Below are 16,098 nucleotides of genomic sequence, written 5' to 3' on the forward strand. Positions count from 1 at the left end.
GTTCTATATCTTGCAGGCAACAGGAAGTTAACTGAAACACTGGATAGTATCCTGAACATAGGAAACCTGAAAGCCTGCCCTCACAGTGACACACTTCCTCCAACAAGGCCATACCTACTCCAACAAAGCCACACCTCTTAATAGTGCTACTCTCTATGAAATTAGGGGAGTCAATTACATTCACACTACCACAGCATCCAAATTTGTTTTCTGACTTATACACACACATGCACACACCTGCATGTACCCTCCGCACCCTACCCCCCAGCATACCGACCTACAAAGGATGATTGGCAGAAGACTAAAAGAGTGGAAGAACAGCGCTGCAAGAAGCAGCTACCTCTAGACTTGAGGGGATAGAACCAAGGAAGGCCAACACCTGGACACTGGCCTGCCCCGTCCGGGCTAACATTCACAGTGTTTGACAGTATAACTTGTAGCTGGTTGGACAGTGGAAAAGTCCTCCAAGGGGTAACAGGGTAAGGCTACAGTAAGGGAGCTGCTTGCCATACTATTGACCTGCTGGCACTAGGAAGCTGGAGCTGATGATCAGGAGCTGCCTGCTTAGGTGCATGCCACCAAGTATCCTGTACCTTGCTAACAAGGATGTTATCTTCTGGGATGCTGGCAATCACTGAATGGGGGGTGTCACTAGGTCTTCTACATACCACTTGGACCATAGATGCCAGGAAAAGGAAACAAGCCAAACTAGAAAGACAAGCTCCTGCCACTACTGGGCTGTGTACTGTTCCTCCAGCACCCTCACCTGACCAAGCTCGACATTGCGAGACCTGGCAATTGCTAACAGTGGCAATATCACAAAGTGCTGGGATTAAAGGTGTGTGCCACCACCGCCCGGTGGTAATTTTTTTAAAATTAGTATTTGATATGTGATGTATGGTTGTGCACATCATGGTACACGTGTAGAGATCAGAGAACAACTCTGTGAAGTGGTTCTTGCCCATTTCTGTGTGGGTTGCAGGTCTCAAATTCAGGCCAATAGGCTTGCACAGCAAATGCTTGACCCACTGAGCCACCTTAACGGCCCCAAATCTTCTTCTCGTGTGTTCTGCTGCAGTATGGCAAAGCCTTCACCTAATTCGTTTATTCATAAGTAAATAATGAACTAAGTGTTGTAGCCAGAAACTTCTCCAGTCCTGCCTTGCCCAGTGGTCTGGACGAATCTCTCCCACCCATGGGTCCCACAGTCACTCATAAAATAATCACTCAGAGGCTTATATTAATTACAAACTGTATGGCCTATGGTTTCAGCTTCTTGCTAGCTAGCTCTTTCATCTTAAATTAACCCATTCCTATTAATCTATATGTTGCCACGTGGCAGTGGCATTACAAGTCTACTGGCATCTTGCTGCTCCTTGGGGAGCGGCTGGTGTCTCTCTCTCCTTTCCTTTCTTCCCTCTGCATATCTGCTTGGATTTCCTGCCTGCCTCTAAGCTGCCTTGCCATAGGCCAAAATTATTTATTAACCAATGGGAACGACATATATTCATAGTGCACAGAAAGACATTCCACAACAAAGTGAACCTCTGAATTCCAAGGCAGAGGGTGAGTAAAGTAGGGGTAGAGGAAAGGCTAATTCACCCACTCACAGTCAATAGTGAACAGATTTTTGGCATCAGGCAGAACTGAGCTGAGTCTCCTCTGTAGCCAGCTGTGTGCTCTTGAATACTGGAACCTAAGTGTTTGTTTCAGCAGCCTTCCAATGGGAACAGTAGTAGCCATGCTCTTGGTGTGCATAGGCATAAGTCCCTACACAATACCCCACGCACGTGGTATCTTCTCACACAAAGCACCTTCAGAAAGCATTTTTTTTTTTTTTTTTTGGTTTTTCGAGACAGGGTTTCTCTGTGTAGCTTTGCACCTTTCCTGGAACTCACTTGGTAGCCCAGGCTGGCCTCGAACTCACAGAGATCCTCCTGGCTCTGCCTCCCGAGTGCTGGGATTAAAGGCGTGCGCCACCACCGCCCGGCTTCAGAAAGCATTTTTAAGACTGGATGTCCTATGCAAAGTCCTCAAGCTGCTGCCACTTTCGACAGTAATGTGCTCACGGATCAAATCCATTTGCGGAGACTGGGGAACACCTCACTGAAGAGATACTGTTTGACAAGATGTTTGCTAAGGGCTGATAAGATGGCTTAGTAGATAAGCCCGCTGTCAGGTCGGATGACCTGAATTTGATCCCCCAACACGTACGATGGAAGGAGAGAAATGACTCCCAAAAGATTTTTGTCCTCTGACCTCACATGCACACCATGGCATGCATATATGCACTAAATTAAAAAAAAAAGGGGGGGGTCTAGTACAGCTGAGCTGGCAGCATAAGCAAATGCGGGGAAATGGGGGTTTAAATTGGGTCCAACTACAGAGGGCACTAAAGGAAGTATAGGTAACAAAGCTTCAATGGCCTGTGTGATTTATAATTTGGGAAAATAAGTGGAACCAGGATTTTGAAGTCCCCAGGACAGGATGGATTTGATTTTGTGATGGGGCAAGACAGTTCCTCCATCTTGTAATCTTGCCCAGGCCATTTGAGGTTTAACTAGAATCTGATCTCTATGATGTATATAATTCCATGGAAAATACCCAACCCCATTCTAGGAACCTGAGGTCAAAATGCCCCAGCTAACTTATCTTAGCTTTTGTTACACTTTCTGCTTGTGCAAACCTTCGCTTCTAGCTAACAGCTCATTTTAGCTTTTGTTAAACTCTCTGCTTGTGCAAACATCCCCCTCCAGCTAACAGCTTATCTTCGCTTTTGTTAAAACTACCTGCTCGTGCAAACTTCCCCCTCCAGCTAACAGCTTATCTTGGTTTCTATTAAACTCTCTGCTCGTGCAAACTTCCCCCTCCAGCTAACAGCTTATCTTCGCTTCAGTAAAACTGCTTACTTGTGCAAACCTCACCCCGCAGCTGCCGAGTGAGATAACAGTATGTGTTTTTTTTTTGTTGGTTTTTTTTTTACTTTAAAAGCCCCTTGGTCAAATTGCCCAGTGCTATATTTGGATCCCCAAATACCTGAGTGTAGTCCCAGATGGCTGGAATAAAGATTTTCAATTGGCTATAAACTGTCTGAGTGACCCTCTCTGGTGGGCTCCCTGCGACAATTTCCTTCCTTTTGCTGTCCCATGTTCTACTGACTAGACCTGATTTAAAAATAGTTACAAGTACGCTCATGTACTTGTAGGCTAACCCAAGTTGAGTTCCTGTTTTCACTGTCACTTGGCCTTCATTTCCTAGCCTCCCTTGAGTGCCTTTTGCTGACTGGCAAGTACCAGTAGAAAGTTGTTGGGAGGGCTTCAGGGAAAGTTTTGTTTTATAACGAAATGGCAAATTTCCTGATACCATTTCTTTCCCTCTACTTCATGCCAAGTGTAGGGCTGCAGCCATCTTGTGATCAGGAGGGTTATGAAGCAGAGGACTCTGGTACAGTTGAGATACTAAACCAAAATGCCAGCAGTCAGGAGCTTCTGACACCTTGATACCCGAGAAAAGCAAAGCCCTGTACCCTAGCAGCCAGGTTTTCTAGACTTGAAACCCAAGTCACTCCAAACTGATACAATGGGAGATATTTTGGCTGTTTAGAATTTAAAAAAAGAAAAAAAAAGAAAAAGCTGGTCACAGTCATGCACACCTGTAATCTCAGCACTCCAGAGGTAAATGGCAGGAGGACCGGAAGTTCAGGTAGCCCAGCCTGAGTTACAATTCTATGTCTCAAAAAATTAATTCAAAAATAGTGTTTCACTCAGGCTGGGCTTCACTTATTTTTGCTTTTCTGAATTCAGAGCCCACAGCATTAGTGACTGAGACACAGTCTAGCATTTGGCTGATTTCAGCCTAGGACTAGGTATGTCTATAAAGGAGCTGTTACAAGTACCTACCAGGAACAGAGAGGCTGAGGATCAGTGCCATGACTCATCAAAACAGGAGTGCATGGTCTCTGCAATCCATTTATTTGTTCTTTCTGTAAACATGCTCTGTCGTCAAGATTTAATGCTGTGACATTAAATCATGGCCTGCAATGTCAGACTGATTGAATGCAACATTCATAAAGAGGAGCTAACTGGCTTTTAGAGACATTCAGCAGGACAGACAGGTACTTTTTGCTAATGTTAAGGCAGTTTTGTCTAACTTTTCTGCAGGTAGGTAGAGATTCCAAGGGCTGATAAATGTTGGACCCAATATCAGGTTTCAAGGTCCAGTCTCATTCCCTGTACTTGGCAATCTTGGTGGCATAAGCCTTTAATAATCTTTGACAATATTAAGAGGAACTAATTCACTTAGCCTTCATAAATATCAAAACAAAATGAGTTTATAGGACAGGAATGGGGGTTCATACCTATAATCTCAACACTTGGGAAGTGAAAGCAGAACTAATACAGAAGCAGGGCCAGCCTGGGCTATTCAATGAATTTCAGTCCAACCTGGACTATAGAATGAAACCGTGTCTCAATCCCACCCCCAAACAAAGCAATTATAAAACTCAGGTTTTGGGGCTGGAGAGATGGCTCAGAGGTTAAGAGCACCGACTGCTCTTCCAGAGGTCCTGAGTTCGATTCCCAGCAACCACATGGCGGCTCACAACCATCTGTAATGAGATCTGGCGCCCTATTCTGTATACATAATAAATAAATAAATCTTTAAAAAAAAAAACTCAGGTTATAATTTCTATTTTCATCTGGAATATTGTTTCTCTCTAAGCTTTACTTTTAGCTTGGAATTTGGAGTTTCCTTCGAGTTTGACTCATTCCATCTTGTTGAAGACACTGTAGAAAACAAAGAATTGGGCATGGTGGTTTTTTTTTTTTTTTTTTTTTTTTGGCTTGTCATTTGTTTTATTGATCTTGACCATTTTGATTGGAGTAAGATGAAATTATGGCTTGTATCAAAAGCAACAGTTACTGCTCCATTAAAAGGAACTCAAAGAAACTAAAGTCAAAGTTAGCATAAGCATTGAACACTTAGTGTACTTACAGCATTTAAAATAAAGATTAGAGCAGAAATAAATACAATCAATACAAATCAGTGGAAAAAGATAGTCAAAACTGAATTGTTCTTGAAAATATCATCACAATTGTGACATCTTAGCTAGGCTGAAAGAAAAAGAGAGAAAACTGAAAAATCAAAATGACAACACTTGTCAACTGCATTTGTGAGACTACCATTAGCCTAATACCAAAGCTAGGTACAAGTACTAAACAGAACATTACAGTCTAACATTTCTGATTGAATGTAGATGTAAAAATCTCCCCAACACTAACAAATTGAATTTAAAAACATATCAAAGCAGCAACATACTATGACCAAGTAGGATTTGCCCCTCCACATAAGGGTATTTTTTCTACAAATAAATTCTTGACCCATTAATTTATTCCCCTACCCCTTCTGGGACTCCAATATTGCAAAAAAAGAAGCATTTGCCTAAATTAAACAAATTAGACAAAGATTTGTTCCTTGGTGTTGTCGGATTTTTCTTTGGGCCACCAGCTCACAAATAATGGCACGGAGACTTCTTTTTCATTATTAAAGCTTGGCCTATAACTTAGGATTGTTCCTAACTAGTTCTTATAACTCAAATTAACCTGCTTTTATTTATTAATCTATGTTCTACCACTTGGCTTTTTACCTTTCTTTCATTCTGTATGTCCGACTCCCTCCGTGTCTCGTTGGCATTTCTTCTGGGCCAGATTGGCTCCTCCTACTTCATCTCTCTGCCTGGAAATTCCACCTATACCTCCTGCCTAGCTATTGGACATTTAACTTTTTATTACACTAATCACAGCAAGGGCATGGTGGTTTTAGTTTGGAGTTCCTGAGTCAAGATTTCACATATACTCCTTGGAGAGCCCATGGAATCCACAGCTGCATTGGGCAATTTAGAGCTAACTTGAGCCTTTCTGTTCAGCCTTGCTTTGAGCCCTATTACAAAACTGATTCCCTAAATTCCACAATCATCCTCTCCTCCCCTTCATTTGGCAGCATATGGCATGATTCCCATTGTGTGGTCTGCATTTATATATGCCATGTGTGTGCAGGTACCCATGGAGTCCAGAAGAGGCAGCTAAAGTAACAGATGGTTGTGAGCCAGCCATGTGGGTGATGGGAACTGAACTTCAGACCTCTGTAAGAGCAGCAAGTGCTCTTAACCACTGAGCAATTTCTTCAGACCCATCCCCACAGGCTTTATTCTGAAAGATATCATTTCAACAGGTACTTTAGAAAAATAGGTTTCTCAGTCAGCCTGGGAGCAGTAGTCACCCAAAGGTGCTGGTTGTTACATTACTTTCTAGCTGTAGCAATCCTTTGGGAGAACGGTTATTTTCTGTTACCTGTTCAGTTGGCTTTATCTGTGTATCATTCCAGCCTAAGGAATGGCTAGGCAACTTTGCACTTTCTCACTCTGAGCTGACTTTTACTTTCTCAGTCCCTTCTTTTGGCCAAGAGCCATGAAATTCAGTTCCCAGGACATTCTTTTGTGAAATCCAGATTTGCACCACTGAAATCCACTCACCCGAAGGCCATGTAAACAGAGTCAAGCTTTCATATTCCTTTCCTTGTGAGAGGAACTGTTAATTTATGTAGTAAAGACTGAACAGTAGCATTTGAGTTGATAACACATTTGAACACTGTAACACTGACAAATGTAACATGTTTTGCTACAAAGTAAGCTTTGTAGTACACTTTGAAAAGAAGTCAAATGTATCTAAATTAAACTGAAACAAGCTATCTTCTCTTTTCTGAGAAGTCCAGAGGCAGGTATGGGCGTAGTAACTAACTTAACCTAGTTTTTCAAAGAAATCTCCTTAGTCCCTGTAAAGTACTTGGTGTTAAGCACAATTACCAAGGAAGCTACTTGGTAAATCGACTGGTCTATCACAAAACAGCTATACTAAAGGCACTTGGGTAGACAATGACTACAAACTCAAACAGTTGCTTACTTACACTTGAGACAAATCCCAAGCAAACTGCAGTCAGGTGCATTGTTGGCACCAAGAAGGGATAAAAGCTGCAAAGACAACATTAAGACTATGGCCGAGCCAGGAATGGCACTGGGGAGGCAGACACAGGAGGATCTCTGTGAGTTCAAGGCCAGCCTGGTCTACAGAGTGAGATCCAATATAGCCAGGGCTACACAGAGAGATCCTGCTTCATTAAAAAAAAAAAAAAAAAAGACCATGGCCATTCAAATTATCATAGTTGTTTTACAGAGTCTCACTGTATAGCCCTACTGGCTTAGAATTCACTGGGTAGACCAGGCTGTCCTGGGACTCACAAAGATCTGCTTGCCTCTGCCTCCCTAGTGCTGGGACTAAAGGCGTGCGCTATTATGCTTGGCTACAGTTTTAAAGGGCTCAACACGGACCATTTCTTGTGTTATAAGTGGATAAAATCCATTCACATCAGGCTGTGGCCCAGTCATCCTGTGCTTTAAGAACATCTTACAACCCTTTGAGATACCAGGGTCCAAGGAGCAATCGCTCAGAGTATTAGTGTTGTGCTAGTTAAGAGTACTTGGTAATGACCTTCTCATCATAGCTAGCAGGAAGTCTTCTTATACTCTTTCTTCCAGAGGACAAAGTGTCTGGGTTTCAGTTGTGAAGAGTTTTGTTGTTGGTTTTGAGTAGGGTTTCTTGTCCTCAGCACCAATGACTTGGGACCAAATAATTCTTTGTTGTAAGAGGGCTGTCCTGTGTACTAGAGGAGCTTCCCAGTGTCATTGGCTTCGACCAACCCCAATCCCATACCTGGCAACTCAAAGCGTCTCCAGAGGTTGTGGAATGTTCCCCAGAGAGCAAAGGAGCTGCAGCTTGAGACCTCAGAGGATGTGCTGGAAAGCCTTCTCCAGCCTGCCAATAAGAGCAAAGGTGATTTAGGCAGTGAGCGAGTAAAATGTAACATCTTTTCTTTTCTTTCTTTAAAATTGAGACAAGGTCTTACTAGGTAGGCCTGGCTTGCCTGGAACTGTATGTAGACCAGGCTGGCTTCCAACTTGCAGAGATCTACCTGCTTCTCCCTCCTGAGTTCTGGAATTAAATGTGTGCATGCACTACCATGGCTGGCATCTTTCTTTCTTTTTCTTTTTCTCTTTTCTTTCTTTCTTTCTTTCCTTCTCTGTCTCTCTCTGTCTCTCTGTCTCTCTGTCTCTCTGTCTCTCTGTCTCTCTGTCTCTCTCTCTCTCTGTCTCTCTCTCCTTTTTCCTTTTCCTTCCCTTTCCTTTCCTTCCTTTCTTTCTTTTCTTTTTTTTCGAGACAGGGTTTCTCTGTGTAGTTTTGGTGCCTGTCCTGGAACTCACTTTGCAGACCAGACTGGCCTCGAACTCACAGAGATCCACTTGCATCTATCTCCCAAGCACTGGATTAAAGGCATGCACCACCATCACCCAGCTCATCTCTTACTTGTCTGAGATAAGGTCCCCCTTTATAGCCCAGTCTAGCCTTAACCCTACTATATAGTCCAAACTGTAAAGATGAACTGGAAACTGGAGCCAAAGCCTGGGACCGCCTTTATGATTCCTATTTAGTTGTCCCCACCCATAGATATGAATGTTTGTCCATTGTGTATTTGTTCTGAGCATCAGCAAAGCTTATAAAAAGCCACAACGTTTTAAAATAAAATAAAAACACAACTTTAACAATAGCAAAAATGTTGCTAATATTTTTCTACTTGAGAAATGTTGACTTTTCTCCCACTTACTTCTTTGGAATTTTAGCTAAATATTTCTGAAGATACTACATCTTGATTTGGGGATGGAGCTCAGTTGTTAGAGTTCTTGCCTAACATGCAAAAAACCCATCTTCAGTCCTCATCAATTGGGCATGATAGTGTAGACCTCTAGTCCCAATACATGGGGAATGGAGACGGGGGATAGGAAGTCCCAGGTCATCCTCTCCTGGGGTAAACCACAATTCATTTACAAGGACAGAAAAGGTGCTGGGGAGTAGAGACATGTCAGTAACCCGAGCATACTGGCAAGCTTCCAGCCTCTTTTCGCCTGTGGAGGCCAAAAGAAGGCACTGGATCCTCTAGAGCTGAACTTGCAGGCAGATGTAAGCCTCCTGAGGTGGGTGCTGGGGACTGAACTCTTGTCCTTTGGACAAGCAGCAAGCACTCTTGAGTGCTGAGCTAAGTCTCTTGCCCCCAGCCCTCCTGGTTTCTATCTGAGAGTATTCCAGCATTGCCTCTCATTGACAAGGGAACTGAAACCTGGCAGGGAAGTAACTTTGTAGACACCTACTGCCTCAATCTGTGTGCTTGCAAGAGTGCATTTCCTTTCACCTAAAGGTTCACAATCTCTGACAAGTAGTGAAGCTATTTAATTTATAAAAGTGACCTAGCCTACAGAACTTCTTTGGTTAGTCTCCCACAGTTTCCTTCCAGCCCCTCCCCACCAAACTTTAGGGCATAAAAGAACTCTCAGAATAGTTTTGAGTTTCTTAGGAGAGTTAAAGGCTGAAGCAAATCAAACTAGTATTTCTATTTAACTAGCTAATATAATTTCTTTTTTATATGATTAAAGAGCAAATTTTTATTGAGGCCAGTTCAGGAAATCAAGCATAAAAGTTATCTTAGCAGGGTCGGGGTCTCTCTCTCTCTCTCTCTCTCTCTCTCTCTCTCTCTCTCTCTCTCTCTGTGTGTGTGTGTGTGGGGGGGGGGGCGTGTGCACATGTATATGAGGATGTGTGGCTAGAGGACCTCAGTGGCTAGCCACTGTATTTTCTTTTGTGGAGGTGTTCTCTCACTGGCTTGGACCTCACCAAACAGGCTAGGCTGATTACAAGTGTGCACAAGCATGCCTTCTCCCCGCCCCCAATCAGTTCAGAGGCTCAAACGCAGGCCCTTCTGCCTGGGAAGCAAACACTTGACTGATTTAGCTCTCTCTCCATTTCTCGTAGCAGTTTGCTAACTTCACACTTAGTATCGGATATGGGAAAGACAAAGTCATGAACTCTCAGAAGGCTCTGCAGGGTGGCTCTCATCTGTAATCCTTGGAGGCTGAGGCAGGGGGACCATCATGAGTTCAAGGCCAGCTTGGTATACAGAGTGTAATACTTAGGGTTACTATTGTGATGAAACACCATGACCAAAAGAAACTTGGAGAAGAAAGGGTTTATTTTTCAAAGTCTATTACTGAGGGAAGTCGGGGCAGGAATTCCAAAAGGGCAGGAACCTGCAAGAAGGAGCTGATACAGAGACCATGGAGAAATGCTGCTTATTGGCTTGCCCTTCCTGGCTTGCTCAGTTTCTTTTCTTATAGACCCCAGGCCCACCTACCCAGGGGTAGCACTGCCTCCCTCGGGTAGCATCACTCACAATGGGCTGGGCCCTCCCACATCAATTACTAATGAAGAAATTACACTGGGCAGTGGTGGTGCACACCTTTGATTCCAGCACTTGGGAGGCAGAGGCAGGGGATCTCTGTGAATTCGAGGCCAGCCTGGTCTACAGAGTGAGTTCCAGGAAAGCCGGAGCTACACAGAGAAACCCTGTCTTGAAAAACCAAAAACCAAAAGAAAGCAAGCAAGCAAGCAAGCAAAGTGAAACTAAAACAAAAAGCACAAAAGAATCAAGTTGCAGCCCTGGCCCTGGGTCCTTCAGCTGTGGCTCTACTCACTATGCACATACACTGCTCAGGAGGCCCCAGGAGGGCCCACTCAGAGACTTGAGGGTACTGGAACTCGGGGATTAGCTATTATGCTGATGACGGTTCTGATGTTTACTGTGCTGAGACTTGTTTGGCTCTTTCCTGGGGAGAGGCCCTGTGAATCTTAAAACTTTCTGAGCTTCCCAAGTCTTGTAAATTTCAAGAGCTTTCCTGTATATCCTTAGTTTTCTGAGTCTTAGGAACTTCTTGAGTCTTTTCAGAATTGAATGTTTTAATTCAGAGGAAATAAATTGAAACAGAACCACAGGTGGGGTCCTCTTTAACAAGGCAGGGAAAAATCATCTCTTAAGGAAGAATATAATAATTGGATTGTTTCTTTTTTGTTTTTGTTTTGAGACAGGGTTTCTTTGTGTAGACCAGGCTGGCCTCTAACTCAGAGATCTGCCTGCCTCTACCTTCTGAGTACTGGGATTAGAGGTGTGCATCACTACACCTGGCTAATATTTAGATTCTAAATGGGCTCCCTTTCCTACTAAAAGTTTCTCTCTTTTTTATCTTCTTGTTCACCCATTAGCAACCATTTATTTATAGGCTATTGAATTTTAGCATAGCTAGAAAAAACTACAATTCTAAGCCTAGGATTTTCTATCTTTTTTGAGATAAGACCTAACTAGCTTAGAAATCGCTATGTAGACTAGACCAGGCTGGCTCTGAACTCACAGAGATCTGCCTGCCTCTGTGTCCCACCCTGATAGTTTCCTTTTATTGACAAATTGGCAAGATTCTTTCTAGGTAGAACCTTACTGCCTAATAGAACAAATACCAAAAGGCAAGGTTTGTGTGTTTATACAAGAAAACACAACTGAAATCTTATCAACATCATACAGAAATACAAAGTATTAGAGAAGACTTAATCTTATACAACCATCTTTTGTATGTGGCAACCAGAATGTCTTAATTGAAGTCAATATTGTTTTTAAAAGAGAGAGAAAAAAAACTTTAATAAGACAAGTCAAAACTGGAAAAGAAATGGTCTGATTCTAGCTGACACAAATACGTTATCTGTCCCACCCTGAAAAGTAAAAAAAGATATGACCTTACATCTGCTAGAATGCCTGTGAACAAAAAGCAGCAAATGGTGAGGATGAGGAGAAAAAAGAACTCTTGTATACTGTTGGTGAGAATTCAAAATTACTACAACCATTTTGGAAAACAGTATGGAAGGGCCTAGAACTACTAAAGAGATTACCAAGTGATCCAGTAATCCAATTTTCTGGGAATACATTAAAAGGAAGTGAAATCAGTATGCCCAAAAGATATCTGCATTACTATCTTAAGGCAGCTCAATACTTTTAATTTTTGAGACAGGGTCACATATAGTCCAGGGTAGCTGAACTCATTATGTAGTTGAGAATGATTCAACTTTTGGTTTTCCTGCCTCTACTTCCAAAGTTTTGGGATCACAGGAGTACACCACCACACCTGGCAAATACAGCATCATTCATAATAGCCAAGATAAAGAAATTTAAAAAAAAGTGCCTATCAACAAATGGATAGAAAAAAAATGTGACTGCAGGGCTGGAGATGTAGCTTAGTAGCAGAGTGCTTGCCTAGCATTCTTGAGGTTCTGTGCTTGACCTCCCCAGCACACACACACACACACACACACACACACACACACACACACACACACAAATGTGTCTGGGTGAGGTGGCTCATGCACAATAGCCTAGCATCAGGAGTGAGGCAGGAGGAAGTTAGCTTAAGGTCAGGCTGGGTTATACTGTGGGACCATGGGCATATAAAAAAGTTGTGTACTGTATCTAATACATAATGGACTATTGCTCACTTTAGATCAGTCTGGGTTATACTGTGAGACCTTGGGCATATAAAAAAGTTGTGTACTGTATCTAATACACAATGGACTATTGCTTACTTTAGGCAAACAATGAAAGGTCATCTGCAACAACATGGATGGATTTAGAGGACATTATACTATATGTATACTGTATACTATACAGATATAGATATACTGTACACAGATACAGGCAAACAAAGCCAGTATCTCATCTCACTTTAAGTGGAATCTTAAAATGTCCAATTCATTGAAGCAACAGTAAAGAATTTTTATCAGAAACTGAGGTCAGGGAAAAGGGAAATGTTACTGAAAAGATACAACGTTTCAGGTAGCAATATTCAACGTGGCAAGTTAGTAGCATCTCTTAAAGTTAATAGCATCTTCTATAGTTGAGTGGATTTGAATTGGACATAGGAATGCACCCTGTCTCGAAAAATCAAAAAAAAAAAAAAAAAAGAAAAGAAAAGGAACGCACGTCTATAATCCCAGTTACTTCGATATAAATCTAAATTACGTAGCAAGTTCCAGGTAAGCCTATGTCATTTAAGAACCCAACTCAACAAGAAATGGCTGGGGATATAATAGCAGAATTCTTGCCTACAGTATGTAGACAGGCAAGGATGCGGCAGGAGGTGATGTATTAGTTGTTCTCACCCCAAAGAATAAAGTATGAGAGGTGATAGGTACGTTAATGAATCTGATTTGTTCATTCGGGAGTGTATTCATGCATTGCAATTTAACACTGTACCCCAGAAATAAACGATTTATCTGGAAAGTGGGTGAGGTAGTGCAGGAGCTTGTGGTCCCAACTACTTTGAGCTCAAGAGCCAAAAGGCCAGCCCCGACAACACAGTGAGAGCAAGAATCAATTGGACAAGTGGAGAACAAAGAGAATTATCTAACCTTCGGATCAGCATGAGCATCTGTGACACCTGCGGGAGATAAAGCTGCAAAACCGATGTTTAGGGTCACAGAAACAGACGCTTTTAACAGTGAATATCTCCGTGAGTTGTGCGTGAGAATCACTAGATAACTATTAAAAAAAAACTCGAAGTCTAGACATCACGCAAGAACAATTGCATCTGAATCTATGGATATGGAACCCATAGACTTTTCTTTCTTTCTTAAAGGCTTGTACGTGATTCCAAACAGGAGCCAAGATTAGAAAACACATACAAAAATATTTGTGGATTTTTGGAGGAAAAGAGGCGATAAGGAAAGATGAAGTAAAAACCCATGCAGGACAGGGCGGCTACTGCAAGGGCAGGGACAAAAGCCAAGAGTGCCAGCGAAGGATTTAAGGACTGCATGTGTTTCACAGACGCTTTGAGTGACAGCAAGGAGCTCGGAGCACAGGAGACTGCATTCAAATGACGTTATTGTGCTGTTGCTCCTGTCCCGTTCCATTTTCTCGCCCATTTTCCCACAGTTAACAGGAAAAGAAAGAACGAAAGAAAGAAAGAATGACGGTAACGTCTCCCACGCGTCGCGCCAGAGACGCGTATGGGCGGAGCGCGCGTGGGAGAGTCACGGCGCGCGGTCACCCCCGGCCGCTGGAGAGGAGGAGCTCGCCATAGCGCTGGGAGAAGGGTGGCTTCTCTGCCAACCCTCCTACAGCCCACCACCCGGCTGCCGTGGCCAGGGAGGGGTAAAGGAGCGTCCACGGACTGCTGACGTTACCGTGACGCGCCCCCTCGGTTGGCGGCGCGGCTTCCGGCGGTCCGCTTCATCACCCCCCTTTCCGCTTTCCCGCCCACGCGCCGCCCCGCCCCGCCCCGCCCTTCTCCCACCCCTCCCCCTCCCCAACCCCACCCCTCCCCCCAATACAGAATAGCGCGGGGAACCGTCAAAGGTTGCCCGTGGAAAGGGCCTCCCGCGGGTTCCCCTTCCGTTCTGCCTGGCGACTTCCGCTCCAGGCCCAGCAACATGGACGCTGCAGCCCACCGGCCGGGCGGCCGCTGAGCAGTCGCTGAAGCTCGCTCCCTTGAGCGGCGGCCGGCCCGCCTCTCCGCCCTCCCGCTCCGCACTCGCCTCCCTGCGGCCGGCCGGCCCGGCCCTACATGGGGGCGGGCCTCCGCAACACCCGTTTGGCTTCCTGTTCAGAGGCGGCCTGGCGCTAGGCGGCGGCCACACTGCCCGCGCCCGCCTCGGTGCGGTCACCGAGCCCGGGAGGAGGCTCCAGGGCCGCATCTCGGGCGGTTGCGCCAAGCCGGGCTGTGCGCCGCCATGGCCCCAGTGCAGCTGGAGAACCACCAGCTGATCCCCCCGGGAGGCGGTGGCAGCGGCAGCGGCTCCGCGTCTGCCCCGGTTCCTCCGCCTCCAGGAGCCGCGGTGGCGGCGGCAGCTGCGGCCGCGGCTAGCCCTGGTTACCGGCTTAGCACGCTCATCGAATTTCTCCTACACCGGGCCTACTCGGAGCTCTTGGTGTTGACGGACTTGTAAGTGCAGCGAACCCATACCTGCTTCCCGGCTCCCCACTTGCCCTTCCCGCCCTGTGGGTCGATAGAGGCTTGTGCCTGCTGTTTATTGAGCGCGGCTGTTTAGTGTAGAATTTTGGAATTCATGGGGTTCAGGTTCCGGGGACGTGGAGGAGCTTAGTATTGGGGATCTGGTTGGCGATGAAAGCGCTGAGACTGGTTAGTTTCGCGTGTTACACTTGCGCTGAAGATTGGTTGTAGAATTTTTGTCTTGAGTTCCCAACGGAACTCTATTGATTTCTTGGTGGACTCTTTAAAACCCTATGACTGAGAGTAAGCGTTTAGGACTCGTAACTGAACGCCGTTTTCAAAGAAAGGAAATGTTTTATAGCCTTTTTACAATGTTTTAAATGTAGGTTGCAATTGTTTCTCTTTGGGCTCAGGAGATAGATTGTTTAGATTCTGTTTAAAATATTACATTGTGAATTGAGCCTTTCTGAAACATTTGAAAGCGTTCGAAGTCTCTTTGAATGTAGTGAAAGTAAAATACTTTTTCCTAATGAGCCTGCTGATTTCAGTCACCTAGTTACCTATGAAATGCCTTGGGGCGTGATTAGGGTGTTAATCCCTTTAGAATACAAGCAGAATACACTGATGGCTCAGTGTGCGAAGAAAAGGCATCATGAAATTTTGGAACTCTGTTTTACATCTTCTAGCTGAGGTTCATAGAAGTTTTCACCTTTTACCTATCTATTGTTAGGCTCCGTCGGGTTTCCAGGAAAGTACATTAGTATGCAGACATTAGGAAGTATTTTGTGATATTTTGTTACTGGAGAATTAAATACTTGATTGTACATGACTAAAAGCATTAGAGACGGCTTCACATACTCTTTTAAAACATTTCTTTTCAGTTTTTATGTACTGTTTATTGAATGAGACAAAGCTTAACCTTGCTAAAAGAGGTGTCTTTTTTTTTTTCCCCTTGAGACGGGGTCTTCTGACCTTCAGTTCTGGTTCAGCCTCTTTCGTGCTGGGATTACTAGTGTGGGCCAATACACCTGGCTGAGAATTTTTTTTTTAACGCATAATCCTCCATCTTCTAAGTGTTAGGATTATAGGTGTGTGGCTCCTCCCCTCCCCACGACTTCTGACTGAGTGAATAGCTGTCATGTTTAGGAATTCTTGTAGTGATACACTTCTAT

At 44.1% G+C, this 16,098-nt stretch overlaps 1 protein-coding gene across 1 annotated transcript in view; it reads left to right on the forward strand.

Moving 5' to 3' along the window:
- Positions 1-14,692: 14,692 nt before the first annotated feature.
- The window catches only part of Med14 (mediator complex subunit 14), a 97,111-nt gene continuing 95,705 nt past the window's right edge, over positions 14,693-16,098 (forward strand). Inside the window, 1 exon segment of the mRNA XM_052739231.1 lies at positions 14,693-14,917. Coding sequence (XP_052595191.1) covers positions 14,706-14,917 — 212 coding nt within the window. The 5' untranslated portion in view covers positions 14,693-14,705.

This window comes from Peromyscus californicus, unplaced genomic scaffold (genome assembly GCF_007827085.1).
Source record: "Peromyscus californicus insignis strain IS unplaced genomic scaffold, ASM782708v3 Scaffold_10__1_contigs__length_136768540, whole genome shotgun sequence".
Lineage (NCBI taxonomy): Eukaryota > Metazoa > Chordata > Mammalia > Rodentia > Cricetidae > Peromyscus > Peromyscus californicus.